The 27358-nt window shown below is 40.8% G+C and overlaps 3 protein-coding genes across 3 annotated transcripts; 2 read left to right on the forward strand and 1 right to left on the reverse strand.

Annotated features, from left to right (window-relative positions):
• Positions 1-4: 4 nt before the first annotated feature.
• pex16 (peroxisomal biogenesis factor 16) lies at positions 5-5680 on the forward strand. The gene is made up of 11 exons (XM_037094378.1): positions 5-162; positions 412-447; positions 1224-1300; positions 1541-1674; positions 2360-2460; positions 2607-2687; positions 2986-3138; positions 3263-3335; positions 3804-3923; positions 4109-4173; positions 4911-5680. The coding sequence occupies exons 1-11, from the start codon at positions 30-32 to the stop codon at positions 4967-4969; spliced, it is 1032 nt and encodes a 343-aa protein (XP_036950273.1). The 5' UTR covers positions 5-29; the 3' UTR covers positions 4970-5680.
• arfgap2 (ADP-ribosylation factor GTPase activating protein 2) lies at positions 5606-16025 on the reverse strand. Its single transcript, XM_037094375.1, has 16 exons — positions 15821-16025; positions 13812-13930; positions 13525-13597; positions 13300-13431; positions 12477-12557; positions 11704-11809; positions 11490-11546; positions 9731-9783; positions 9226-9362; positions 8909-9040; positions 8689-8817; positions 8424-8576; positions 8197-8323; positions 7993-8077; positions 7660-7784; positions 5606-7564 (listed from the first exon to the last, which is right to left on the reverse strand). The coding sequence occupies exons 1-16, from the start codon at positions 15890-15892 to the stop codon at positions 7544-7546; spliced, it is 1602 nt and encodes a 533-aa protein (XP_036950270.1). The 5' UTR covers positions 15893-16025; the 3' UTR covers positions 5606-7543.
• A 1671-nt stretch (positions 16026-17696) lies between these two features.
• Positions 17697-24878, forward strand: LOC119018250. The gene is made up of 13 exons (XM_037095765.1): positions 17697-17850; positions 18835-19037; positions 19850-19987; positions 20257-20374; positions 20596-20770; positions 21337-21478; positions 21577-21732; positions 22059-22114; positions 22832-23007; positions 23110-23510; positions 23614-23710; positions 24078-24306; positions 24386-24878. The coding sequence occupies exons 1-13, from the start codon at positions 17725-17727 to the stop codon at positions 24592-24594; spliced, it is 2226 nt and encodes a 741-aa protein (XP_036951660.1). The 5' UTR covers positions 17697-17724; the 3' UTR covers positions 24595-24878.
• Positions 24879-27358: the final 2480 nt, after the last annotated feature.

Below are 27358 nucleotides of genomic sequence, written 5' to 3' on the forward strand. Positions count from 1 at the left end.
TTGTCAGTGTGCAGTAAGTTGGAGCGGAAATGTCTCACATTAAAGAATACATCGATAAAGTGACGCGTTATTATGAGCGCTACACGGAGTATGTGAGGAGGAACCCAGCTGCGACAGCACAGCTGGAGAGCACCGTGCGGACACTGTCCTACCTGATCGCAGGTGAGTGTTAGCAGACTTTTACTTGTATAATTAATACAGAATAAAATGTTACACAGCTTATAGGAGGTGTGAAATCTCAACTTCAGTCCTGACTGCAGCTCACTGGACTGAACTGTGGTGCAAACCAGAGATGAGTTTCACTTTCAGTTATTAAAACATGACAGTTGTTGACGTTAATCATTCAGCGCAGCGTCACACTGGAGTCACTGTGTTCAGCACGTTGTAAATGTCATGACTCTTGTGTTGCAGGTCGGTTTGCAGATTCCCATGAAATATCTGAACTAGGTAAGTTAAAGTTAAAGGTCACTCTTCGAGGCTGATATATCAGTATGTGCTTACACTATATGCGCCTGTAAATTATATGAAGTTAATGCACATAAATAAAAGAAGTAACTTAACAGCAGTCTCATCAGTATTTTGTCCACCAGAGAGTTCTGTCAAGCTTGTTTTTCAATCACAGAATGTCCAACAAAATCACATTTCAGAGATCCTGATCTGAAATGGTTTCTATGTTACATGTTTTTGTAAAAGTAAATGAATGTAAGTAGATACTACATTATGAGACTATTAGTTAAGCGATTAAAGGAACATTTCACCTAAAAAAAAAATCAGTCATCCTCTCCTCCTGATGATATAAAGTCAGGTGGAACAACACAAACTCACCTTGTGTCCAGAGTGTAAATAACTTTAAACCAATTTAGAGTAAATAATGACTGAATTTTAATTTTGGGTGAACTTGTCCTTTAAGCTCTTAAATATTTATATTAGTGTCTGCCTTATAAATATAGAAGTAATGATTTGTGTTAAAAACTTATAATCAGTAGTAGATGAATTAATTAATCAATCAATCAACAACTACAATAATAATATAAAAGACATTTCAAATTAATTGTCCATAAAAACTGTCAGCTTCAATCTTCTCAGACGGTTTGGTCATTGATCATTGTTATTAAATATATTTGGACTTCAGGTTATTTACATATCGTGATAGTAAAATATGATAAATACAATAAATGGTACATAATCAATACATTTCCTGATAAACTCTCTGTCTGTTTCAGTGTACTCTGCCTCAAACCTCCTGGTGCTCTTCAATGACAGCATTCTGCGCAAAGGGCTGAAATGTGCCTTCACTGTGGTGAGAAACCAGATACTACAATTCCAGTATTTGTGATTTGGATTTTGGGATTTTTGGTGATGTTATGATTAATAGTGCAGCAGGAATCCAAATGTGTTTTTTCAATCTTTGAAGAAACCAGCTGCAGTTGTAAAAGAATAACCAGAAAGACCTTCAGCGGTAGTTTTCAGTTGAGTGTTGTGTTTTCCGTGCTGTAGTCTGACGGTGAACCTGCTGACTCGTGTGTTGTGGTGCGTTCAGTCTCTCTCTCAGCAGAGACTCCTGACGTGGCTCTCCGTGTTGGAGTATGTGGAGGTGTTTCTGGAGATGGGAGCCTGCAAGCTGTGGGGCGATGTCGGCCGCTGGCTGGTGATCGGACTCATTCAGATCATCAAGTATGGATTTATTTTAATATTTAGAATGGAAATCAAAGATATCAAAGATTGGAATAATGAGAGAAATGGTATAATTTCTGTTGGACTGAATTCAGTTTAAATAAAAATGATCAGTAAAGTAAACAAAACATGGCCAGAAGTATGTGGACAGGTCTGTTTGTGAAAACAGTTTGTTGGAGACACTTTCTTGTTTTGTCATGACGGTGTCCCCGTGCTCACAGTGTGTCCAGAAAGAAAAGGTTTTCCCAGTTTGATGCAGGAGAATTTACCTGATCTGCACCTGAACCACATTCAACACCTGAAGTGGATGAACTGGTACACTGACTGTGGGGCAGACCCTGTCAGTGTTGGACCTCACTGATGCTTTTCTGTCTGAATGGGAATAAATCTCAACAGCAGGTTATAAAATCTATTGATCTATTACAGTGGAGGCTGTTGGAGCAGTAGACTTAAATACGTCCACATACTTTTGGCCGTGTAATGTATAAACATTATCATCCATTTCAAATACACAAAAGAGAGTTTCCCAGTTTAAATGTGCTTTGATATGATTTATTAGAAAAATGTCTTGTTTTTGTGTGACTGGTTCAGAAGTTAATAGAAACTCCACATGTTGTCACATCTGGGAAACTGTGTAATAACCCTTTAAGACAGAGTGACATTTTCTTCTCACTTTCATCTTCAGGACAATTTTTCGCCTTGTTCTTCTTCTTCGGTACAAATCTGGCATCCAGACTTCACCTCCCATAATCCCCCTCGACAGAGGAGCAGATTTTGCTGGTGAAGGTCAGTTATCCACCTGCAGAGAACTGTCTTACATGTTTCTCCTTGATCTCAAACACAAAATGAAAAGTCAAACTTGTTTCTTGGCATGTGAAAGATGATGTATGTAGAAGGACTAGCTGAGACTGTTTCCTTCCTCTTCTCCACAGATGACGGTACCGGGGAGCAGCAGGACGACTCCTGCTTTGTGGGCCAGAGGTCTGGACGGGTCATCAGGCCGATGGGCACCAGTAAGACCAGTTAAAACTCTTGTGCACCTGTTTGCTGCTTTGAGGGCTGTTTGGTCCTCAACACACGTGTTTCATGATCACCTGAGATTCTGTCACTCCCTCAAAAAACAACAAATGACTCAGATCAGCTTCTTAAATGTCATTGTGACTGAGATTATCCTTCAACTCTTCCTCCACCTAAAGGACTAAAGAATGTCTGTTATGAAGAAGACCTAAAGCTAACACTAAACGAAAAGATACCAGCTGTTCTGTAGATTTATCTAAATATGTTATCATACGGGACTCTGTGGTGTTTCAGCTCCCTCCCTGCAGAATCGTCTGTGGGGAGCACCGAGTCAGAAGAAGCGCAGAAGCGGATTAAACGGGGAGAAGCTGCACAGCAGACCGACACACCTGAACCTCCAGCAGACCCTCGCTGAGTCTGTGTACATCGGACGGCCGCTCGTACACTGTATCCTTCACTTACTGTCCCTCCTGTCGACACAGTTTAAAATTAGAGTTAAAAAGTGAATATTTCTCCCAGTGAATAAGACACTTCTATCACAGTTTCCTTAAACCAACCGTCCTGACTTCAGTACTCTGCCTCGCGCTCTGTGGGAAACAGTCCTGGAAGCCGTGGCTCGTCTCCGGAGCCCTCGACCTGTCCAGGTACGTAATCATCCTCTGTGAAATTCATTTACATTCATCTGAAAACTGATTATTACACTGTAAACACTGTCTTCTAATCTTTACATTTAAAACATTATTCATATGTAATTATTTTATATAATTGTTTTCACTGTTATGCTAAATCTTATCCATAAATACGTAAATGGCTAAAGATAAACAATGAGAAGATTTTTAATTTTATTGGTTTACTTGAAAGCCTTGTCTTCTGTCAAATGTTTAAGAAAGTGATTTCAAAATAAGTCAAATAATTTCAATAGTCATTAATTCTGAACCAGAACAGGTTGTACAGACAGATGTAAGATCAACAGCTGCTTTGTCTCGTGTCGTCTGAGGTGAAACTGACTCATTCTGGTCTTGTTTTACTTCAGGATGTCGTCCTCCTCTTTTGTGCCTCAACACAATCACAACACAAGAAGTTATTTCTGTTATTTGTCCTTCTTCCTTCAGCTTTGCTGTCCTCAGTGAAAGAAAATTTCAGAACAGCTGGGAGAGGTCTGAGATGAAGAGGAGAACCTTCCTCCTGCTGTACTACCTTCTCCGTTCGCCTTTCTATGACAAATACTCAGAGTGAGTGTCTCTGGATGTCTTCAAGAATATATCATCTGAACTATCAGGGATGAAACTGACAACTGTTTTATTAACATTTAATCTGATGATAATATTTTCCATTGATTGCTTCATCAAAGATATTCAGTATATGATAATAAAAGGCAGTTTTACTCAGAACTTAAATAATGTTTCTTGATCTCCAGACAAAAGATTCTGTTCCTGCTCAGACTTCTGGCTGATCATATTCCAGGGATCGGCCTTGTGGCTCGTAAGTACTGAAGTCATACTGCATTTAAAAGCTGCTTAAATTATTTCTCTACAACATTAAATAGTCATGACTCACAAACAACAGTGGTCAAAGTCACAGAGGCAATATGTACGATATGGCACAAATGAAGGAATGAGGTGATGGTGTGATAGAACCTGTAGGTTCAGCTGATGGCCTTTAGCGTTAAAAAAAAATAATACAAAAATAAACTCACAAAATGTGAAAAAAGGAAATAATTGTACAGAAAAATACAACCGAACATCGTCTGAATTCAAGTTTGTCTCTCAGACTGAACTAAGACGAGTTTAATCGCCCCGTTAACTCATCATGAAACTCACTTCATTCAAACTGGACCTGATCTAAATCAAAGTCACCAGAACAGTGTTGGTTTGTCTCCAGTCACCTGGTTCGGTCCAAATAAATCCTCAGTTCACAGTAACATGGGAAAATACTCCGGTGCTACACTGGATGTAATTGTAAATCAACCCGGATGTTCCAGTTTCACGTCTGCTCTTCATGGCTCGTTCTACAGCAGCTACACAGTCTGGCTTTAAATATATTTCAGTTTGAATCATTTAACAATGGCCCAAATATAACTGACTGGTAGCAACTTGGTCAGAATGAACCTGCTCTACATGGTCCATTCAGTTAGATTCTCACAGTTCAGTTCAAGAACATTCAGCTAAAGACCCGAACTAACAGTGCTCGTATTGATCCTGTTGTGTTTCTCTGCTCAGGCCCTCTGATGGATTACCTCCCCACCTGGCAGAAGATCTACTTCTACAACTGGGGATAAGACCTGCGTGATGCACTCTGATATTCAACTCGACGGGGCGATGAGAGAGGAACTGTCAGGCCCAGAGACAGAGACACTGACTCGCCATAATTCCCCCAAATACCTGATAGAATGACGTGGTAATGATTACCACTTCTGACCATCAGCGAGGACCTTCTAATGAACAAAATGTGTTTAGATTTAAAGAAGGTGAATTAATGTATAAAACCAACATGATTATGACTTTAATTTCAGTAACCAGGAAACAGATTCTTCTCTTTTGCTTCAGGTATTATTACCAATCACCAGTTTGACTGATGGTGAAGACAAAACCTGCCTCACATGTCTGAGGCCTGTTGGAGAGCTTCATTCTTTGAGTTCATGATAATTATATTAACAGTTTGTGTGATAAACAGCAGGATGTGTGCGAGCAATACCATCTTATCTGGAGCACATGCAGTGATGTTAGTTCACTGCAGGGCAGAAACATTTCCAGAGCAGCACAGGACTGTGAAGCACATGAAGGTCGAGCTAAACAAAAGTCTCTTACTCCTCACGCCCACCAGCAGGCGCTGAACGTCCATCTGAGCTACTGTAAGATGGTAAATGCTGAGTGTGTGTGTGTGTGTGTGATGGAGACAAGGAGCAGAACAACACTGAGGTTTTCAATCTTTAATAACATACTGAATAAGTTTCTTTTTGTAGCCTACAAATAAATAGTTGACTGTTTCATCCTTCCGGTCCACATGTTTGTTACTTTTTGGAGAGTGTATGATGGGTGGGACATAAACAGGCATGGCCACGCTAGGAAAAATATGACACCATTGATCTGTCGAAGAAAATTACAAACCGCTTTCCAGACTTCTCATCTACATGTTGACAAGTCTGCCTGGAACCTAAATCTGATCCTGTCACAGAGGTTCATACTGGACTGATTTTGATGGAAATACTTGCATGCTTCCTGCTCCTGGAATAAAATTTTTCAGCTTAAAAAAAAGTTAAAACATTGGAAATCATTTAGTCTCGTCGTCGGTTTGAGGAGACGTGGTTCACACCTCAAATGTCAGGAATATTTTCCAGCAGCCAACATGTCAGAGTGAACAGATAACAACGTAAACTGAAGACATCCGCCTCCCAAAAGAAAAGTTTAACTGTGAGAAAACAAAAAGGCAGCACAACATTAAAGGAGCAGTTCACTCAAAAATGTGAATCCGGTCATCGTCTCCTCCCTCCATGCTGATGAACATCAGGTGAAGTGTCGTAGTCCACAACACATCTCTGGAGCTTCACAGTAAAACAACAGTGCAATATTCTCCTAAACAACCGAAGCAGCTGGAGACTTGTTTTAAAATGTAAAAGAACAACTGAGAAACATAAAATGGCTCCATGAAGCTTGTCCAGTGAAATCCAAACCCCCACCTGCTTCAGTTGTTTAGCAGAACGCTGCAACTCTGTTTCACTGTGAAGCTCCAGAACTGTTCTGTGGACGACGACCTGACTTTGTATTATCAGGAGGGAGGAGATGATGACTGAGTTCACATTTTTGAGTGAACTGCTCCTTTAGGCAGGCGTCAGATTCACACATCAACACATCGAAGTGAAGCTTCTTTGAAGGTCGTAAAATGGAGATGCATAGTCAAGAAGTATCGTAGTTTTATGAGCTGGGAGTTTGAACGTTCTATCTGACGTCTGTATCCAAACAGACTTATTCTCTACATGCTTGAAATTGCACTTGATGCAGATTTGTTCTGTCAAATATTGTTTGGTTTCATTCAAAATCCAATTACACTGCACTATGTGTTACACTTCCAAACCAGAGGTATTTGTCTTTATGTGCTCCCTGGATTTAAATATCTTTTTAAAAATTAGAAAATAAATAACATTAGCAGCTAGGACATCAAATATCTGATGCTCCAGTGATTAAGAATATTTACCTTCACCCAGACAGAAATGTTTAATTCCAAGCTCACAAACCTTCAGAAGTTGTAAAGACAGTTGGCTGTCAGTGCTTTATGTAAATGAATAAAAAAAGAAACTAAAACTCTACAGTGAGTGAATCGAACACTGAATGCAAACATGGTGGATTCTTGTTCAAATTAACACTTGAAGTTGAAAATATATCCTGCATGTGTTTTTAATATCACAATAAAACAAAATAAAAGACTTAAGCATGAAGTATTTGATAATATGAGTCAAAAAAACAACACTTTGATTTTTACGTAGAAGGAATAAAATATAGTAGAATTAACTCTGATGTCATTTTGAAAATCTAAGACCAAAAAATTCTCGACAGTAAATTACAACATAACTCTCGGTTTAGAAAAGAGTACACCCTTTGATGGTTTCCATTATGAAAATAAAACTCAAGAGTCTGCAAATGAGAATGAGAGAAGAAAATACTGTCTCACTCCTGGAAAAAAGTCTCTAAAAGAGGACGGGCAAGAGTTTCTTTTCACCATGCAACCCTTCTCTCTCTCTCTCTCTCGTCCAATCGACTCTGCCCAAATGCTCGTGTCAGTGAGGAGGCTGGTTGGCTCTACACAGGCGTTAGTTAGTATGTCTTCCCACAGGTTGGTGCTAGTTTCTCAGGGCTGATCAGTAGGAGCCGTAGCGATCCTGAGGAAACACCAGCGAAGACAGAAAAATTAGCAAAACATCCGCGTACAGGCTGATGATGTTATCCAGACGCTTCAGGGTGACTGACGTCTCACCTGGATTGTGTTCATGACACCGTTGGCGAGGACGGCCATCTTGCCTGCTACGGTCTTCACTCCTTGTTTGAACTGTGCGATGTCCGGACCGGAGGGGAGCACGCTGTCAAAGCCCGAGGCCCGGCCTGACAGGAAGACAGGAAGCATTGTCCAATTCACGCATTTCATTATGTTTGTTTTCTGTCACGTGGTGTGAGGGCAAAATATAAAACATGATCGTAACATACATAAACCATTTTATAAACAACAGTTTATATAGCACGCACGCACACGCACGCGCGCACACACACACACACACACACACACACACACACACACACACACAGGTTTTACCTTTATCGCTGCCGTCCCCGAACAGGTCGGCTGAACTGATGGAGGTGCTGCCCGACATGTTCTCCAGTCTCGTCTTTGCATCGTACTGAGAGAAGATGAAATTAAAGTAAAAATATGATCCCACGACACAGTTCTGAAACTACTGTAAATATACAGCTGGCGGACTGAAATGGTTCTGGAGCTGAGTTTTTTTAAGTTTCTCACCTCTGCACTGGTCTCGCGACCAAAGAACATGTCCGAAGAGATCGCCTTCGCATTTGCAAACTTCTGTCTGGCCTCGCTCGACTCTGACACCGGAGCCGACACCTCGGCTTTTCTTCTGCTGGGAAGTCTGGATCAAACACGGGACGTCACATCAGAGCTGATCACAGTCCAGCCAACACTACTGTCGATGTGTCTTAAAGAATAAAAGGCAGAGTGAGTGTAAATACCTCTCTCCTATTGGCTGAATACTAGAGATGGTGACCTCTTCTTTGGGGTCCTCTTTCTCCAGAGCCCAGGAGGTGGTAAAGGAGGCGGTCCCTCCCTCAGTGTCCCACCGGGATCCAAAGCTGTCTCCCACTGTGAACGGGTTGTCCTTATATCTGAAACATCCAGTACAACTGATTAATGAGGATGTGAGCAAAGAATATAATGAAATAGGGTCGACGCATTTAAACAGAAGCAGATATAAAAGAAAGCAGGTGTCATGCGTACTTTGGGGGTCCAGAGGTGAAACCCGGCTCATCAAACATGTCCAGTTTGGATCGAGAGGAGGACTTTGCTCCGACGGGAGTTTCCTGCTCGATCACCTGCATCTCTGACATCACTGAGTGAGACACAGCGCTGCAACAGGAAACACACGCAGTAATTTAGAGATGAACCAAACATCACACAGATACAGCACACAGTGATCTCTAACGTGTTGCCACGTTACCTCCTGGAGCCGAAGCCCATGCCCAGTCTCTCGGCCTGCTCTCTCTTCTTGCCTTCCAGGTTCTGAATCTTCTTCTCCTCCATCTTCCTGTCAATCTCCAGCTCTTTGTAGGCCAAACGCATCGAGGCCACACTGCAAAATCCAGACCAGTGACGTCAGGCCAGAAGTTTGAAAATGTACACTATTATCTAGTACCATCAGTACGTTTTATCTCTTAATAAAACCAAAAATGTTTTAATGGAATTATTTAAACATTTTTTTAGGGAGACCTGCACAATTGAAAACAAGAGATGAAATAATATTTCTTTGTTCCTTACATGGACTCCTCGACTTGTTTCTTGGCCTCAGCAGCCTGCTCCTCTCTCATCTTCTCGGCCACCTGCGCCTGTTTCTCCACCTCTGAGAAACTCTTACTGCTCACCTTCTGGGCACCGAGACCTTTCTTTGCTCCGAGCTGCATCAGTGAGGAAAGAGGTACACGTGTTAGATCCAGGTTAAATAATCCACTCCAAACATGCTGTGTTTGTTGCTTCTTGGCTGTCATGGTCGACCCTCATTAGGTTCATTCAACACTGATTATTTCTACCTCCACTCCAACAGATTTCTTCTGTAAGTTTCAAATGTATAGTTTTCAACTCAAGCTCATTCTGAAGGCCAAAATACTTTCAACATCTTTTTCACATGAGCAGTATTTCTCCACAGCACTTGTCATCACACTTTGATGTGTGAAATTGTTGAAAAGGTGAATCCAACTCGTGGAGTTTTTATTCTAAGGCTGCTCCTGAAACACAACATGAGCGGTTTGTTGAAAACATGACTCACCCCTTTCTTGGCAGCCATGGGCTTCTTTTTTCCAATGATGGAGGTCTTTACTTCTGTAACATAAGTGACAATCTGTTAAAAGACTGCAAGACATTCCTATTTTAAGCCTTCAGTTAGCATTAGAGAACGAGTTTAACCCTGCCAGCCTGACAAAAATGCAAGTTAAAAAAAAACAAAAAAACACACCAGCTCTGAAAAACAAGCTGAGATTGCAGAGAAACAGAATGAGAACAAACACGGCTTTGGTTGTTAATTCACAAACCTGGGCCACAAAACAGAAACTCTCATAACACTGATGTTAGTCAGTCAGTTTGCCCTCAGAAGCATTTGTATCATAAGAGAATTAACACAGAGAGGAACTGAATCTGTCGGGGACATCAGACTATTGTGACAAAAACTATAATTAGACTCCTTTAGTCTCATCTGTCAGGGAGACGTTACCCTCTGAGTTGTGACGCCACGCCAAACATGTGAAGTGCTTGCAGCTAAATACAAATCCCATTCAGCTTGACAATGACGGTTCTCTTTTTACACAATAAAGGCGCCTTAGTTAACCCTTCTGAGTGAGAATGAGCTTCAGATCGCAGCAGGTGCTCTACAGAAATAACACACGACTAGCGTGAGCTCTGCACAGTGAGCTGCATCCATTGCGTGACAAGCAGAGAAGGAGAATGTGAGGCGGCTGATCGGATGTCAACTGAGCAACACAACCATGCGTCTGAGGTGTAAACCAGCCACCGCACACAACAGCCGAGCCCACACTGGTCACCTTTAGGTGTCTGTCCTTCTTGTGATGACAGACGCATGGAGTCCTCTACATCACAGGACAAACCAGTGAACACAGTCATGATCAAAACACAGAGGGAGATGAAATTAGGCTAATTAATACAGTGCAGGCTGGATCTGTGGTACTCATAGTGTTGATGTTAATGTGGAATTCCAGCACTTATAAACCTGAGCCTTCTGTTTACATGTTTGAGGGTTAAATGTGACGGTGGAAACACGAGACAAGAATTGGGCCAAATCCTAATGCGCAGTCAATTAATCAATTATTGGATCAACACAAACCAACGTTTTTGTTAATTGATGAATAAGTACTAGCTTTTTTTCTCTGTTTAAAATCATTAATATGATTGGTTTTTGCTTTCCCTCCATGTTTTTAATATTCCTGTTTCTTACATCTGTGTTTTTGTTCTTACATCTTTCGTGAAGCACACTGCTTTGAGTATTTCAGTATGAGACATGCTGTGTAATGTAAGTTTTATTATTCACAAAATATCACAATAATATGATCATCAGATGAATCGATACTGAATGTAATGGTCTTCCGAAGATATTTGGAAATGAGAAACAAAACATGTTCATGGTTCCAAAGAGGAACAAAACAACCTGCACACTGCTCGCTTCATGAAATTCATAATGAGCAAGGTGTGTGCAGGAATTCATTCTGTCATTGTACTGATAATTACCATGCTGCATAACTAAAAGATGAGTGTGGGACTCTTAGAGGTTGTCTTCTGAGAGAAACAAAACTTTGTATGACAGAAACTTATAAACTAACTGGGATATCTATAGTGGTAACACACAGTGACTGAGAGATAAGACATTATAGAGAAAGACTGAGGACAGTGTGTATCCTCTGAATAAGCACAAACGTCAAACCCGAGCAGGGTGATTGCAGATGACATTGCGGTGACGTGACGGCAGAGCAGAGGAACGTTTGTGCCTCTCAGAGGCTGAATCAAGCTAACAGACTCACCGATGGAAGCTTTGGGTGATGTGCTCAGACCGTCGATGCTCGGTCCGTCCTCTGGTTCTATAAAAGATCAGAAGAAAAACATTTCACACAACAGAATATCATCAGGTTAATGTGTGACGTTATAGATGTGTTGTCACGGGCTAAACTGACTTTCATGTGTAAAACCTTATTCCCTTTTTAATTTGAGAAAAATGTGTGAGTTTGTTTTACTGACGGTTTTCATCCTGGACTTTAGCCGCTGAGTTTGTCAGCTGCATGGTGACAGCGGCTCCATTCTGCTCCGGCTCAGAGGGCAGCGCCATGTTCCAGTCATTAGCAGGCTGAAGACATGAAAACAAAACCAAAGCATTTATATTTTCAGTGAAAAGCACAATAATTCATGAAGCCAGGTCCCTTGCTTTGTGATTCTGTTCTTAGGTCCAGCAGCATCCCTCAGCACCAGATGTGTCTGGAGGGTAACAGCTTAATCAGCAATGTGTGAACTTAATGATGGAGAAGACTTTCACTTGTATGCAGCAGTCCCACACTCCAGCTATAGGTTACAATAAATACCAAAGTTTCAAATTTACTGTTATAATTTCTATTTCATTTGATATCTTGGTCACAGCTGTTTAATTCAACACATGAACTGGTGCTCTCAAAAGGAAAGTCTTAGGTGTCATAAGTGTAAAGTATGCCCACTGAAAAATCACCAAATAATGTTTTCTGCACTGGCAAGTTAGTTAATAATCCTTTTTAATAAAAGCACAGCAGCCGAAAGACACAAATGTTAAAGTGACTCTGAGGTTTCTGTATGTTTCTTGTTTCTATATATTAAAAAAAAATCAGTCAAGTATCTAAGTTAACCTTAAATAATCCAGTACTGATAAAATAATGAAAATGAAAAATACTACCTTTCCACAAAAAACAGAAATAAAACATTCCCGTATACTTAGAAAAAACATTTTCCTCACAGACTGTGTGTGATTTTACAAAAGAATTTCAAACCTGTGTAAGTTCTGCAAAAAAGTCTGCCTCTTTCTTCTCGGGAGCTGCAGGAGTGCTTCCTGCAGAGGAGTCGATCCAGAGCTGTGACGAACAGAGGAACAGACACTCTAATCAGTTCTAATTATTATGTTCCAAGAAGAGGTTTATTGCCGGTGATGTGATCGTCATGTACACTCTACTCATGGACTCTGAACTGGATCTGCTAACATAACTGAGACACTGATAATCACTTAGGATAACTGCTGTTACGTAACATGTCAGTGATCCGCAACACGTTGATATATTTATGTTATTTTGACTGTGAAGAAGAAATCGTTGTATAATAATATAATAACAATAAATACTGAGCTTGACTTAAAACGTATCTAATGTTATTTCATGTGTGTATAATAAAGACCTTAGTATGCACACAGGTTGCACTGGATGTTCCAGGGTTAAGCAACTTTCATTATAATAAAGGCAAGTTTGTCCCACTGTAATGATGTGTTATTTTTACAATTAGGATTAATGAAGTCTGACAGGTTCTTTCAGATTACCTTTGTAATCATTTGAGTTAAAAACAGGCAGAAATTACTGAAGGAGGAAGACTCTTTAACTGCCACAGAACGCAAGATAAATGTACAGTTTTATGATGTTTGGACACAAAAACAGATGACAAAGCAACAGTACTGAAGCTTCAAGCCTGCTGGACTCCTGCTGACTGCATCGATGGCTGACAGTAAAACATTAATATATATATCTATAATAATAATAATAATCTGTCATTATTTAGGCTACATGATATGTTTTACTCCCCAAACTGTATCATCTGTCCGATACTCACATCTGTGCCATATTTAGACAGAGCAGCATTAGCTTGCTGCCGAATCTTCTCTCTGTACATCTGGGCTGCACGGCTGTTATACTTGGCGTTGGTGTCATTTGTGGAGCAGCCATGCTGGCGGAAGAATGCCGTCTTCAGACAGAAGGAGAGGGAAGTTATTGAATCACATGGCAGGAATCAACATGGGACATTACTAGAGTTTCATGAGTGCCGCGTCGGACTTACCGCATTGGCATTGCCTCCAACCTGCATACATCTGAGCTGAAACCAGTTCCAGTTTGAGTCTAACTCAGTGGACCTGAAGGGGAATAGAAGGGAAATACTCATATACACCTGATCATGAAAAGGACAGGTCACTTAGTAAAGTACTCACCCTCTAACCACTGATAGTTTAAATGCACTCACTCACGCTCTTCTCTCAGACCGCTCAGCCACTCATTAATACTGTCACAGATGCACGTACCATGATTATCTTTGACAGCTATGATTACTGCTGTGGAGATGAAGCCTACCTGATGAAGCTGAGATGCACACCCAGGGAGCGATGGATGCCAGAGCAGTCGATGCACAAGAACACGCCATACGGGATACTGGCCCAGCTGGGGTTTTTAGCAGCACAATCAAAACATACCTGCACACAAACAGAGCCTCCATTTCATGTAACAACTTTAATGAGATTGCATTATGCTGCTAATTACATTGTTCTGCAGCATAACAACCACTATGACATGATATTTTCTCAATTATCTATCCAGTGAATTCCCATCATGACTCCCTGAAGCCCAAGGTGACAAATTCAAACGCAGTGTTTAACAATAAGGATCGCCCGGGGGGCAAGTCAAATACCAAGTTGGGCTCGTAAATGAAGGAACTTTCACGAGGTGTCTATTCCAGCAATTGCTGCAATGAAAGGCTGCAGGTACACCTGAATTAAACAGGATAAAACACCTTCCCTGATTATGTGCCATCTATGTATGACTCTGCACCTTCCAGGTTAGAAACCACAGCAGCAGACTGTATGCAATGAGTTGGCAGAACAAACTGTTGATGGCCACAACCATGTGGTAACAACAACAGAGGATACAATAAGCACTGTATGCAGATACATCATTAACCACTAGAAAGACTGAAGGCAGAACCCACAAAACAGAGATGTTCTGAGTCACGCTGGATTTTCAGCCATGACGAAATATTGGCAAGTCTCCAGTACAGCTGGAATTAACAGTAAATTTGATTTATTAATGTTTATTTTTATTTGTAGGTGTTTTCTTAACTGACTGATCATATAAATCATGTGTCAAGCAAAAAATTATTTCTCAAATGTGAGAATGTTAAGAGAAGGTTAAGTGCTGGCTAACGGCAAACCAGAGCTGTAAACTCTTCTTCTCTTTTTAAACTAATTATGTTGATGCTGTATACGTATTGATGTATGTGCTGTATGTTGATAGAGTATGGCATTAGTATTGTGGTATGTTTACACTATTGCATTTCCATATCTACTGTGTGTTTAAGACTACTGGCAGCTGTGTATTTTAATAAAGCTGTACATGAAAAAGCCACAGTATGGTAGGAGAGCTGAAGTAACAATAACTATAAACTCTGTGTTGGAACTATGTATAGTTGCAATGTCGCCATTATAAAATATTCTAATCAATAAAATCTGTTTTGGACTGTGTGCCAGGCAAAACCCTAACACATGTTTTGTTTTTACATTTTAGAGACGAAACAAACAATAGATTAAACTGGACACTTATAAACTGGCATATCACTAGATAATAAAACCTAATTATCAGTTTCAGCCCTTGTCATCTTTAAGAAAAACAGATACTGTATTAGGGGGACAGGTGATTGACTCTGTAGATCCAGGGCTGTTCTTTAAGATAAAGACATTACTGAGAAACAGAAGATGTCAGACTGATTCACAGTTGCTGAACCACACATCCTGGTCTAGCATAGCTAAAGGACAACAGCTGTGTGCTAATCATTTCACATACGCTTGTATCGAAGCTAGCTCAGTTTCAAGTGTTAATCAATATAAAAGTGAACGTATAGCTCTGACAGGCAGACTGCCATACATAACATAAGCTGTTACTGTACATTAGGCACTGCTAGCTTTAGCGACATATGGTTCAACACTGACAAACATTACGACTTCAAATGTGTAACGTTGATGTCTCTACTAAAATACGTGCCTTATCTTAATATATACAGAGTTCAGTTTGGTTTATAAATTAACATATTTTCCTTTCATTTCCCAAACGTAACGTAACCTAAGTGCTTAGTTTCATCAGCGAACACAAAATGTATACGTGGCCTTTATGTTTGACTGCTTTACCGGTAAGCTAGCAGCCGTTAGCCTCTCTCTGCGGTCTGACCGTGGGCCTAGCTAGCTACGAGCTAGAAAACAGTTAGCCAAGAGGCTAACCGCTTCCGACCCGGACAAACGAGGCCAACAGACAAACTGCCGACACGAACCGAGCCGACACACAGACACACGGACAGCGGCGTCTCGTCACCTTACCTTGTTTGTGGGAATAGATCTCAGTCTTTTGAAAATCGTGAGGATTTCAGTCTTATTTGGTTCCGTAGCCATCTTGCCACTATGACAATTTCCATAAGCTGACGTCAGTACGGGTCGCCGTGTGGCTCAAACCTAACGAAGGCTGTAATGTCAAAAACCCCAACATGAAGAAACGTTATGATGTAATAACTGGTGAGAAGCCTTCGAATATTTGTTTTTACATTTCTTCTAAATTTCCCCTTTTATCTTATCCAATCACATTTATTCATCCAGCAGTTACCTGCCGCTCAGCCAATCAGCATTAAGCTCTTAATAGGCTCAGAAAGCAAGATTAGTGAAATCGGCCTAAAGGAGTATTTCATCTTTACAAGAGGCTTTATACATTTTCTTATTTGAAGTTATAATATCAGCAAAATGCAACTCAAGTGTGACTTTCATTTTAAAATATCTCACTTCTTACATTTTTTAAAAATGGAATTACAATAATTAGATAAAGATTCGGTATAAACACAAATCAAACAATCGGTCTTCATTTGTATAGCTTCACAACAAAAGTAAGGACACTTTCCAACTTGAGCAGGTCTAGACCATGTTCTTTGATAAATGTATTTAAATCTACTTTTTTAAAAATTCCAAAACAGCATTATAGCGGTGGATTAATTATTCATCAAGGTTTTATTTATTTATTTATTCGTTTATTTACTGAGGAGCAGATTTCACCAGTACCTCCTGCTGGTTAGGCAAAGGTTTGGTTTGTCTCTTTTATCCCAGCGTACATCTATTAACCTTTTTATTTATTTATGTATTCATTCACATCCCTGCTGTTGGCTCTCACCTGATCATTATCTAATGAACACAGTTAGAAAGGTGTATTTTATTAATTCATTTTACATACATAAAATACATATTTTTAAAAAATCTCCTTATTATTTTCTGTCTGGTTTGTAAAAACGTTTGTGCTTTCATCAGCAGCCATATGTGTAAACATTTTTCTTAGATGCTTAGCAGCTTTTACGGAGACATCAGGGCATCAGTTAGTCCAGGCTAGTTCACTTTCGAATGTGCCAGTGTGAACACTTTCTTAGCCCGGAGCTAAGTGCAGTGTGAAGGATCTGTGGTCAAAGTCAGAGGCCTCAGGAAAACTGTCACCAGTGTTTAATTAACCATTTATTCTACTCACAAAGACCAAAACTGATCAAACTCAGCTGAGAACTGAGATTTAAGATTTAAAACTATTTGAAATGATTTTCATCCCCTCTGGTTAGGGTACAAGCTCCTGACTTGCTGACTTTAAGCCAAAGCAGTGGATGGTCGTCCGCAGCACAGCACTGATTTTTAAATGTTTGTGCTCACGGCAGACTAAAGAGCAGGCCGGACTCTCAAGGAACACCTGTATTCATACCTGCACATAATAGCCTCTATATTCATGTTATCTTATCACTCTATACAAGTTATCTTTTATCTACTAATGCTAAAAGACAATATGACAGATAAATAACTCACACATTCATTTAATATTTTGTAAAATTGCGTTAGCAGTGAAATATTGGAGGTTCCTGGAAGATTTTTAAGGATTTATTCTCGATATCGGGAAATGAATGCATAGTTGTGTGTTGCAGTAATAATGTACAGCTGCAACACAATCACACAGCACACCTGGACACCAGCTGTGACCCACTGCTGTGTCAAACAAATGCACAAAAGTTCCTCCAACATGGATTTTGTTTCCATCAATGATCATCCCAACAACGTGTTTCCTGTTTCTGAATAAAATGATAAATAGTTAGAGTTCAGCTCAGATCTGGTTCGTCCTGTTGGGTGAACTCTAGAGGAGCCGCCTCTCCGACTTCTTAGAAAGAAACTGACTGAACGAGCTTTCACACGAACAGATTCTGAAAGACATCATGGAGGCCGGTGCAACTCTGCTGCTGCTGCTGCTCTCGCTACTGAGTCCTGCTTCCACTCTCAGCTTTTACGGAGACGGCATCAGTTTCACGCCTTTGAAGAAGCAGAGTGATGGAACAATTAAGGTACACACATGTTCATATTCATCATATTTTGTTAAACAGGATTTATCTTGTTTAATTTGATGCTGTTTGAAAAAGAATTCTGCCTGAGAACGGGCTAAAGATGTCAGCTACACTGGAAGTTAAAAACAATGAATACAAGATGCTTTGACTAGAAAAATTAGACAAATGGATTAAGATTCTTCTTTTTGCAGTGTACATATATCACAAAACACCTGGGATGCTGCTTTTAAAAAAAAACTCACATGAACTAAAATTTCAAAACGTGAAAATAAATTCACATCAAATGTGAAATGGGCAACAACTGGACAAAATATGGTTCTTAAAATCACATGAAATTTGCTTTTTCACATGAGACTCTCACACATTTTCACATGCGATTGGCTACGTTCACATGTGAGACAAGTGAAAATAAAATGATATCACATGTTCACTGGGCCTTCTCACAAATAACTGGCTTTTATCACATATGAATAAAAAATGTCCACATATGGCGTCACATTTCCAACCTTGACTTACATGTATTTACACTTAATTATGTTTATTTCACCTGTGAAAACAACCCTGATGAAAAAAAGCACATGTAAATTCAATATGTCACTTGTGGAGTGAAACATTTCACATGTATATGGATAATTTGTTCTTCCCTTTGACAAATACTAGATGTGAAACAGTGCAATGACTTGACCTCAACAGCTTCACTGAGTTTTGTAACTATAAATATATTTATTGATGTGAGTCAAACAAGTTGAAGACATCAAGGAGAAGCTCGTCTTGCTTGTCTTCCTTCACACATTCACACCTCCTACTGTCTCGTGGGATCTACTGATCAGGTTTTACCACATGTGGAATTTGAACAACGTGCTGTGGTCGAAAAAGTAAAGAATAAAAATCCTAACTAATACGGAGGTTCTTTGTTTTCTGTACGTCAGTGAGGAAATTCTTTCTGCATGCTGTCTTTTAATCTTATTTTACTGCACTGTGTAGGTGACCCTTCATCACAGGCTGAATGGCAGAAGCGACTGTTCGAGGCAGTCCTCCCTCTCATGTGAGGCCGGAGTGTGTACGAGCTTTAACAGGTCGAGTGTTCTGGACACGGACGAGGACAGCACCGGGCAGGACAGGTGGTGCCAGTCTGAAGTGAAGACGACAGCAACCGTCTCTACTACGAAACACAGCTTTTCTCTGAGGTAAGACCAGCTCACCTGGACTTCCATGTCTTGTCTTACTCTAGTGAGGCATCAGAGCTGTCGTCATTCAGGGTATTTTGGGTGTTTTAAGAAAAGATTACGTCAGAAATTTCTGCAGAGATGGAAGGAAATAATACTAGCATTATTTTCAATGTGAAACACAGCTTCAGAGGCTCAGTTTGTTGTCAAAATAGCTGGTAATCAGAATCAGAATTGGGTTTTCAGTGGAAAGGGAGCAGATGAAAACGTATTATAATCTGCAGGCTTTTTAACCCTGTGTGGGAGTCTGCTTTCAGAGTCGTTAGTAACACTTCTGGGTCGACCTACAATGACCCAGAAGTGGCACTAAGGACTCTGAAACTCAGCATTCACACATGTTCTTAATGGCTCTGTAAGGACACTCCCACACAATGTAAGGACACTCCCATACACTGTAAGGACACTCCCACACAATGTAAGGACACTCCCACACAATGTAAGGACACTCCCACATAATGTAAGGACACTCCCATACACTGTAAGGACACTCCCACACAGTTTAAAAGTCTGCAGCTCCCCTCCAGTTTGTCAGAACTGAAGAAGCCTCTTGGATTAGATGTGAAACGTCTTCAAAAAACTGTCCAGTTGTCTATGATACAGCACTTTAAAAATACCACGACCTGGATGACTGAGAACCCTCAACATCATATTGTAATCTGATGAGTCTCCATCATTTTCAGTCCCCAGATGGCAGGGGGATGAGGAGTGGGAGGTGGAGGGGGCATCAATATATTCATGAGTGACAGAAACACATTGGACCTTCTTCCTCTCAGGGACTCGGGCTGCTGCTGGGTGTCTAATGTCAACGGGAAAACCAACTGGATGTCTGACGCAGAGCTGAACCTGGGAACTCGATCCGACTCGCACACCCTCAACAGCTGTCCAGTGACCGCCACCGTGTCGTCTCTACGGTGCAAACGTTTTCCTATCTAACACATTCGAACATGAAAATGTGAAGTTCCACTGTGTTAATCTGATACATTTAGTAACTAGTTACTTTGCAGATTCAGATTGTTCAGCATTTATTGGCTACTAATTGTGACGTGTAACCAATCAGATTATATTGTGGACGGGACGTTGCATCATATATTAACATGTACGAAGTTTCTATTAAACTTACAGCAGATGCATGAACTTAAATGTTTATATTTAATTCAGATATTTGTGTGTTTCCATGCAGGGTCCCTCAGAACTGTTTCTCCAGACTTCGTCTTCTGGCACATGATCCAGACGGAGATCTTGTCAGATGCAAGTTTACGTCAGAAGCTTCCGTTTCCCCAAACTTTGCTCTGGATGAGGTAACCTATTACTATTTGTATAAAACACATAACAACAGATCATCCATTCCACACCAAGCAGTCAAGCACATTCACAGTGTGTCTCCACCTTCCCTAAGATGTGTGTCTTTGCATTTAACAGATGGTTTATTAACATTCAGAAATGTACACTGATAATAACTATTGATGTTAAGAAATAAGATCAATATCCAAAGTGTTTTAATCGTCTCCTGTCCCCTCAGGCTGCGTGCACACTGACCAGCACGGGTCAAGTCGGTGTCGGCGTCCACGTGTTTGAGGTGACGCTGCAGGACTTTCCAAAGCAAAACATCACCGTGACGTACGCAGATGGAACGACAGAATCGGACATGACGGCGTCACCTCTGTGCAAAGTGAAGCTGCAGTTCTCAGTGGAGGGTGAGTCACTCCAACACCTCAGACAATCGTCAGAGAGACAGGAGATCACGCTGCTCTTCACAGAGTCCAACCTTCCTCACAGTGTTACAAGATGTTATTTTAACAGAATGTGGATGTAATTTCATGAGGAAAAATGTCATAAAGTTATGATAACAAAGTTGCAATACAAGCAAAAACAAGTTTGATATTAGGTCGTTTGAAAGCGATAACAGTCGATAAAGTCAAAATCTTTCCCTCAAAATATTATATTTATCTTCTATGATGTCATCACTTTTTCCCCCCAAAATTTCTGCTTCATTCTCGTAAAACTCTGACTTTTTCCCCTCCAAGAGCTCCACATTGTAAGATATTACAGCTTATTACATGACATCATCAGCTTTGCAAAAAAATAAGATAAGATTCATCTGAATTGTATTTCATTATCAATAAAATACGTGACAATGATGACAATATCATCAGGACATTTGATTGCATTATTGGGTTTATTACATTTTCTGTCAGTATACACACTTTACAGTGTCATCGTGTGCGACGTGTCTTGATAATGTTTCGCGTCTGTGTTTCAGTCCTTCCTGCGATACCAAAATGTGAGGCGGGTCACGTGCAGCCCATGTTCCTGTCGACGACTCCTTCACATGGCGATGTCCTTTATGCCACCGTGGGCCAGAACTTCCTGCTGAAGGCCGAGGCGCAGGCGCAACACTCCAGGTAGTCACCGATCAAACTGTTTGACCGTGCCAATGACTCAGCTAAAGAAACATCCTTGAGTGAAATATAAGTGTAATCATTTCATGTTCTCCCTGAAGCATTCACGACTTCCAGGTCAGCGGCCCCGACAACATGACCAAAGTGTTCAGAGACGAGGAGAACGGGAAGGCTGAAGTGACTCTGAGCTGGACTCCTCAGCAGGAAGACCTGTACAGATTTGTCCCGGTCTGCTTCACTGCAGAGACGAATGAAACGTGAGCGGTTTTATGAACAGCTGCAGGAAGAAGTGTGTGTTACAATATATCCTGCTTACAGCTATTAGAAGCCTTGATCGATTCATTTCAGAGATTTGGTCTCTGCAGCACTTCAATACATGAACACTGTAACATCACATCTCATCTCAACAGAAAAATGTGTGCTCTGTTAAAGTTTGATATTCAAGATGAATAGGCTACATGTGTTGTAAACAGTTGTTATCATACACTTTATAACCACATTAGACATTGTGATTATTATTACTGTTTTATCTGTTTTGCATTTTGCTGTGAAACCTGTTTTTTGTTTTTGTTCTGTCATTCAGCCAATCAGATATGAGGTGTGTTGTCGTCCTGGTGACCCAAGCGTCTCTCATTCAAGGTTTGTGAATCGACGAGATACCTGTTTTAAATAAACATGTTTCTACAGTCGAAACTGTGAACTCATCTGGCCGTGCGAATACTTTCTCCAAGGAGGAAATGCAGACGCAGAGTTGTTTTAGCTAAAGCTGCTTGTTGCTCTTTATCGAAAAGTCCAGTTTGTACAATTTGTTGTTTGACCAGAAATCGTATTTGAGTTTGACTAAAAGTATCCGGTAACAAATTTACTTCACTAACAAAAGTACGAGCAGATTATATATAAATGTACATGTATGTTGTTTATATACTTTATGAAATAGGTAGACCAATTACCTGCATTGTCATTTTTCTGATTATTAGATTTTTTATTAATTAAAATAAAATGAAAAAATCAGACTGCTGATAAGATAAATATATTTCAATTTGCCACTTTGCCACTGATGCAGCATGTAATCTGTAAAGTAACTCTAAAGTTATATATAAAGAAGTATATTAAGTAGCAGGAAATTAAATACTCATGTAAAGTACCTCAAAGGTACTTAGTTACTTTCCGTCACTGATTGCAGGTGTAAATGAACGCAGAACATCTGAATCTGAAAGTAGTTTTACTTTCTGCCCAGCTGAACGATTGTTTTCGGGGATAATAAACCAGATGGAAGCTTCATGTTGGAGCCACATCACAGTCTGTGAGTTACAGTCTGATGTGGATGAAGAAGCTCATATGAAATGTGATTCACAGGCAAAGCCATTGTTGAGTGCTCCCCCAACAAGATGGTGGTGTCCCTGGAGAAAGCCTCCATGCCCGACATCGACAAGAACTTCCTCCGGCTGAGAGACGAGTCGTGCTCTCTCACCTCCAACAGCACTCACATCACCGGCAGCATGTCGTTCAGCACCTGCGGCACCAAGTTCGAGGTGTGGAGGAACATTTACATCTTACATCTGAATGAGATTTCACTGGTGGTTACTGTGATACCTGCAGCGTGTTTTACACCACTGTTATTGTCTCCAACACAGGATAAAGGCGACTTCATCGTTTTCAACAATGAGATCAACTCCTTTGAGCTGCCCAACGAGGTTATCGTCCGTCGAAAGACTGTGAAGATCGGTTTCTCTTGCCAGTTTCCCAAAACCATCAGCATCTCCAGTTACTACACCCTCAAAAAGTCTGAATACATTTTCACCGAGTCCAGCTTCGGCAGCTTTGGCTACTCTTTTGAGATATACAGAGACAGCAACTTTACCAACAGGGTGGAGGCCAGCGCCTATCCAGTGCAGGTGAAGCTGATGGAACCACTTTACATCGGAATTCAAGCTCAGTCCGACCTGCCAGATGTGAAACTGTTTGTGGAGTCGTGCAAAGGAACTCCTGATGACAACCCTGAAAACGCCCTCTCCTACGACCTCATCCGCAACGGGTGAGTGCTCGTGAACGAGTTAATCTGTAAGAGGATCAGATATTGTCTTTCGTTCACGGCTCCTTCATCGGTATGTGTGTGTTACAATTCATGTCTCTGGCAGGTGTATCCAGGACGAGACACTTAAAGTCCACACATCCACCAACGATTCGTTCAACTTCGAGGTTCAAGCCTTCAAATTTACTGGAAACTTTGACCAGGTGATAAAAAAGTCAATATTAAATCACATTAAACTTAAATTGAAACATTATTCAGGCAGGTGGGACCTTTTAATCTTTGGATATTTCCACTTGTGTCAGTGACTGCTGCAGTGTGAAGTGTTTGTTCTGGCTCGAACACACGCACATGATAAATAACAGAATCCTATTTGATCCACTTCCTCATGTCTGATAAATCTGATGTCTAACGTTGTTCCTGGTTAGAAGGAAACCTCAGGCTTGGTTTGAAAACACTGTCTGTGTGACGGTGTCTGGTTATAAAGTGCAGGTTGTTTAATTCAACATGAAAATAAAAACATTTTCACAGGATATCCTCTGAACTAAAAGCCTCTCACCTGCCGCCTCACAGGTGTACATCACCTGCTCCGTCATCCTGTGTGAGCCCGGCAGTCCCTTCTCCAGATGTGCTCAGGGCTGCCTGAAGACCGCATCCAGACGCAAGAGAGACCTGAGCAAAGAGACCGGCAGCCATTACATCATCCAGGGTCCTCTGCAGGTCGTCGGGCAGGACGTCCCCGATGCAGCCGTGGACAATCACCTGAAGGATGTGATCAGCGACAACGAGACGCCCAGAGAAGGTTCATATCTGATCTATAAATCTATTCATCTATCTGCATGTCTGTCTGTCAATAAAACATCTGTACTGTTGTGTTTCAGTGATTCCTCCAGAAGTTCCTTCCGATATCGAACCAAGCGGAGGAAGTAGGAGATTCAAGGAGATCCTCAGCACCAACATCAGCACCGTGGTGTTCGCCGTCGGCTTCTTGGTCTCGCTGGTGTTGATGGCTGTGCTCGTTCGTTACTTCAGCAGGAAGAGAAGAGCCGAAGACCGCAATGCTCTTATCGTCTCTGGCTGGGACAACTAGACCCAGATAATCTCAACTGATCTCAGACATCTTGCATGTTATTTTTTATTATGTCAAAGGATGTTTTCACAGTTATTAAAAGCCTGTCTTCTAAACGATACTCTCGTGGCGGCACAGTGAAATGTTTTTTCTTTCTCTGCTGCAAAAACATATTCCAAAGTTTATCTCTGATCAGCTTCAGATAAACTTTGGAAGATAGTTTAGTGCAGAAGGAGGACTGTTGTATCAACTCTCAGGAAAAGTTCACCCCAAAAAATGAAAAGTTTCGCAGTCCACTAAACAATTCTGGAGCTTCACAGAAAAACAGTGTCACAGAATTCTGCTAAACAACTGAAGCAGCTGGAGACTTGATTTAAAACAGAGAAACAACCAAAGAAACATCAGCTGATTCCTTAAAACTAGAATTTAGCTAAAAGCGTTGGCGTGCACAAACCCGACTGTGCACTGAGGATGTAAATAACGTCTTTCTTAACTCAGTTTAGATCTCAGGGCTTCTGGAGACTTGGATCACAGTGGACGAGCTGTATGAAGCTATTTATTTGGTTCATTTTAAATCAAGTCTCCAGCTGCTTTAATTGTTTAGCAGAATGCTGCAACTCTGTTTTACTGTGAAGCTCCAGAAATGTTTTGTGGACGACGACGTTTCACCTGACTTTCCATCAAGATGGAGATTTTTTTGGGTGAAATAATAAAAATAATCTTAACAATCTTCAGATGAAGCATTTTGTTTCATAGTGAAAGTGTTTACATTGCAGCTCAAAGTTCACCCAACCGGTTTGAGACGAGTGATGGAATCACCTGCTGCAAAAACAAAATCCACTCCGTCTGGTTGCGCAGGATGTTTTCGATGCTTCTGTCTCGTGCAGGTTCCTTCATTCAGGTCACAGTGTGCAGCAGAAGAGTTAAAATCATAGAAGAAAAATGAGCATTTTATTTTGTTTTATACACCAGTTATGATTACACATTGTTTACATTTTTAATCCACAGCCAACAAACATCTGTTCTCTTCATGTGTATCTTTAATATGTGTCGCAGTTAGACGTGCAGTTCTGCTGAGGAATATATGTAATGGTGAAATAATATGATTGTGGGATTTGATTTTTTTTTTTTTAATTAAATGGTAAATGTGCAATATATCTACTTCCCATCTGAAGTCTTTATCACGTAATAAACACAGCCTGGTGTGTTTGTGTCTGTGTGGTTTGTTTTGTGAGTTCAGTGAATTGTTAGAATTACTGGACAGAATGAAGAATCTCAGCTCATGAGATTATTAATCTGCACTGATTACCAGGAGCTGCAGACCTGGAGAAGACGGTTACACGAGGAAGTTGTCTAACCGAACTGGACTCGACTGAAGGCACCGATGTAAAATCATTTCTTAGCCCAGAAATCGTAACATGTGACGTGTTTGTCAGCAAGCTTCCATCTGAAAGTCTAACTGGATGTTGCCTACGTACGCTAACTTAACATCACATGCAAAAATGATGCCACAGGGTGAAGCTTAGTTTGAAGCTTAAGGCGACAAGTTTGCTGTGTTTGACGATCGGGAGTGAGAACGCGTCGGTTCGGTAGTTTTCTAAAGTAACGACATAACCAAAGGAAGAAGTCTTTACTTATTTTGGACAGATTAGCGCCATCATGTGGCCATTTACAGACCACTTTCACTTACAGGTGTAGAAACAAACATACAGATTTTTTTTTTTTCGGGATGTCCTTCATGAAACGTGAACAGTATCTATCCATGAAGGTCAATTACTCTCATACATTTATAACCCAGCACACATCACACACACACCACACAGCAGACATTCGACTGACAGACAATTGTTTTTTAAATCCCTCCGTGATCATCACCATCATAGAGGCATGTAGACACCTGTAGTTTCTGGGCTGTCTTCCTCAAAGATATCGGCGTGTAGTAGGTTGATAAAAAATTCTGCGGAGGCAAGGCTGGGTGGAATGATAGAGCAATCTTTATTAAAACAGACTTGAGCCTAGCATCCGAGCAGAGTGTGGCCACACATCTGATGTTCTCCAATCTAGGGCAAAGTAATGCCAAACGTTTTTGCCCTTCTTGCCCTATCAGAACTCCTACGCCTTCGCTCTTAGGAATTCTACCAAGTGCCACCCCTCGTCTCTACTCGTGGGACCCTTCTTAAAGTCCCTTGGGCAGTACTTGCTTACTCCTAATTGGTTACTGTGGTGGGTTGAAGGTCCATCTCCCATAAATGACCAAATCTGTTACTGTCACCTAGATGAGCCCTCTATCCTTTTCTGGAGATGTATGTATTTAGATATCATCCTCCATCTGACACAGCAGTCAGGCTCCAATTCAGTTCCTATAGTGGCCTTGTCCCCTGCTAACCTTTGACCCACACAGCTGAATGCTGACTCCAAGGTCTCTTGGAGCTGTGAGCCCCGTATTGTCTGCAACTCACACAAGGAGGAACAGGTTAAATTTAAACTGAGTTGAATTAAAGGCCAGAATGTGTTGCCGTCCAGACACCTCACACCCAGGGCCAAACGTACAGACCAAAGTGTCATTTCCATGAACATGTAGAAATCCACACAGGGTGAGAATGTGCGTACTGGTGCACGTCTGTAACATCATGCACGCTGTCTTTTCAGTCTGATTAGTGTGATGATACAAGTTGAAAAGAAAAGTGTGAAATAATTTTATTCAGGGCTGTTTTTGATGCTAAATTGTGTTCAGATTACATCTATAGTTAAAAAAAATGAATAAACATCACTATGATCTCACAGT

This window comes from Acanthopagrus latus, chromosome 4 (assembly GCF_904848185.1).
Source record: "Acanthopagrus latus isolate v.2019 chromosome 4, fAcaLat1.1, whole genome shotgun sequence".
Taxonomy (NCBI): Eukaryota; Metazoa; Chordata; class Actinopteri; order Spariformes; family Sparidae; genus Acanthopagrus; species Acanthopagrus latus.

What these genes read in the sequence shown, in the direction of transcription:
- pex16 (XM_037094378.1), top strand. Translation starts at nt 30, where the DNA reads ATGTCTCACATTAAAGAATACATCGATAAAGTGACGCGTTATTATGAG. An exon ending in CATCAGGCCGATGGGCACCA is followed by an intron (nt 2,688 to 2,985) that starts GTAAGACCAGTT and finishes GTGGTGTTTCAG; the next exon opens with CTCCCTCCCTGCAGAATCGT. An exon ending in GGAGCCCTCGACCTGTCCAG is followed by an intron (nt 3,336 to 3,803) that starts GTACGTAATCAT and finishes TTCTTCCTTCAG; the next exon opens with CTTTGCTGTCCTCAGTGAAA.
- arfgap2 (XM_037094375.1), bottom strand. Translation starts at nt 15,892, where the DNA reads ATGGCTACGGAACCAAATAAGACTGAAATCCTCACGATTTTCAAAAGA. An exon ending in TTTTTGCAGAACTTACACAG is followed by an intron (nt 11,810 to 12,476) that starts GTTTGAAATTCT and finishes TCATGTCTTCAG; the next exon opens with CCTGCTAATGACTGGAACAT. An exon ending in GTCGCGAGACCAGTGCAGAG is followed by an intron (nt 8,078 to 8,196) that starts GTGAGAAACTTA and finishes ATCTTCTCTCAG; the next exon opens with TACGATGCAAAGACGAGACT.
- LOC119018250 (XM_037095765.1), top strand. Translation starts at nt 17,725, where the DNA reads ATGGAGGCCGGTGCAACTCTGCTGCTGCTGCTGCTCTCGCTACTGAGT. An exon ending in GCTGCAGTTCTCAGTGGAGG is followed by an intron (nt 20,771 to 21,336) that starts GTGAGTCACTCC and finishes TCTGTGTTTCAG; the next exon opens with TCCTTCCTGCGATACCAAAA. An exon ending in ACTGCAGAGACGAATGAAAC is followed by an intron (nt 21,733 to 22,058) that starts GTGAGCGGTTTT and finishes TCTGTCATTCAG; the next exon opens with CCAATCAGATATGAGGTGTG.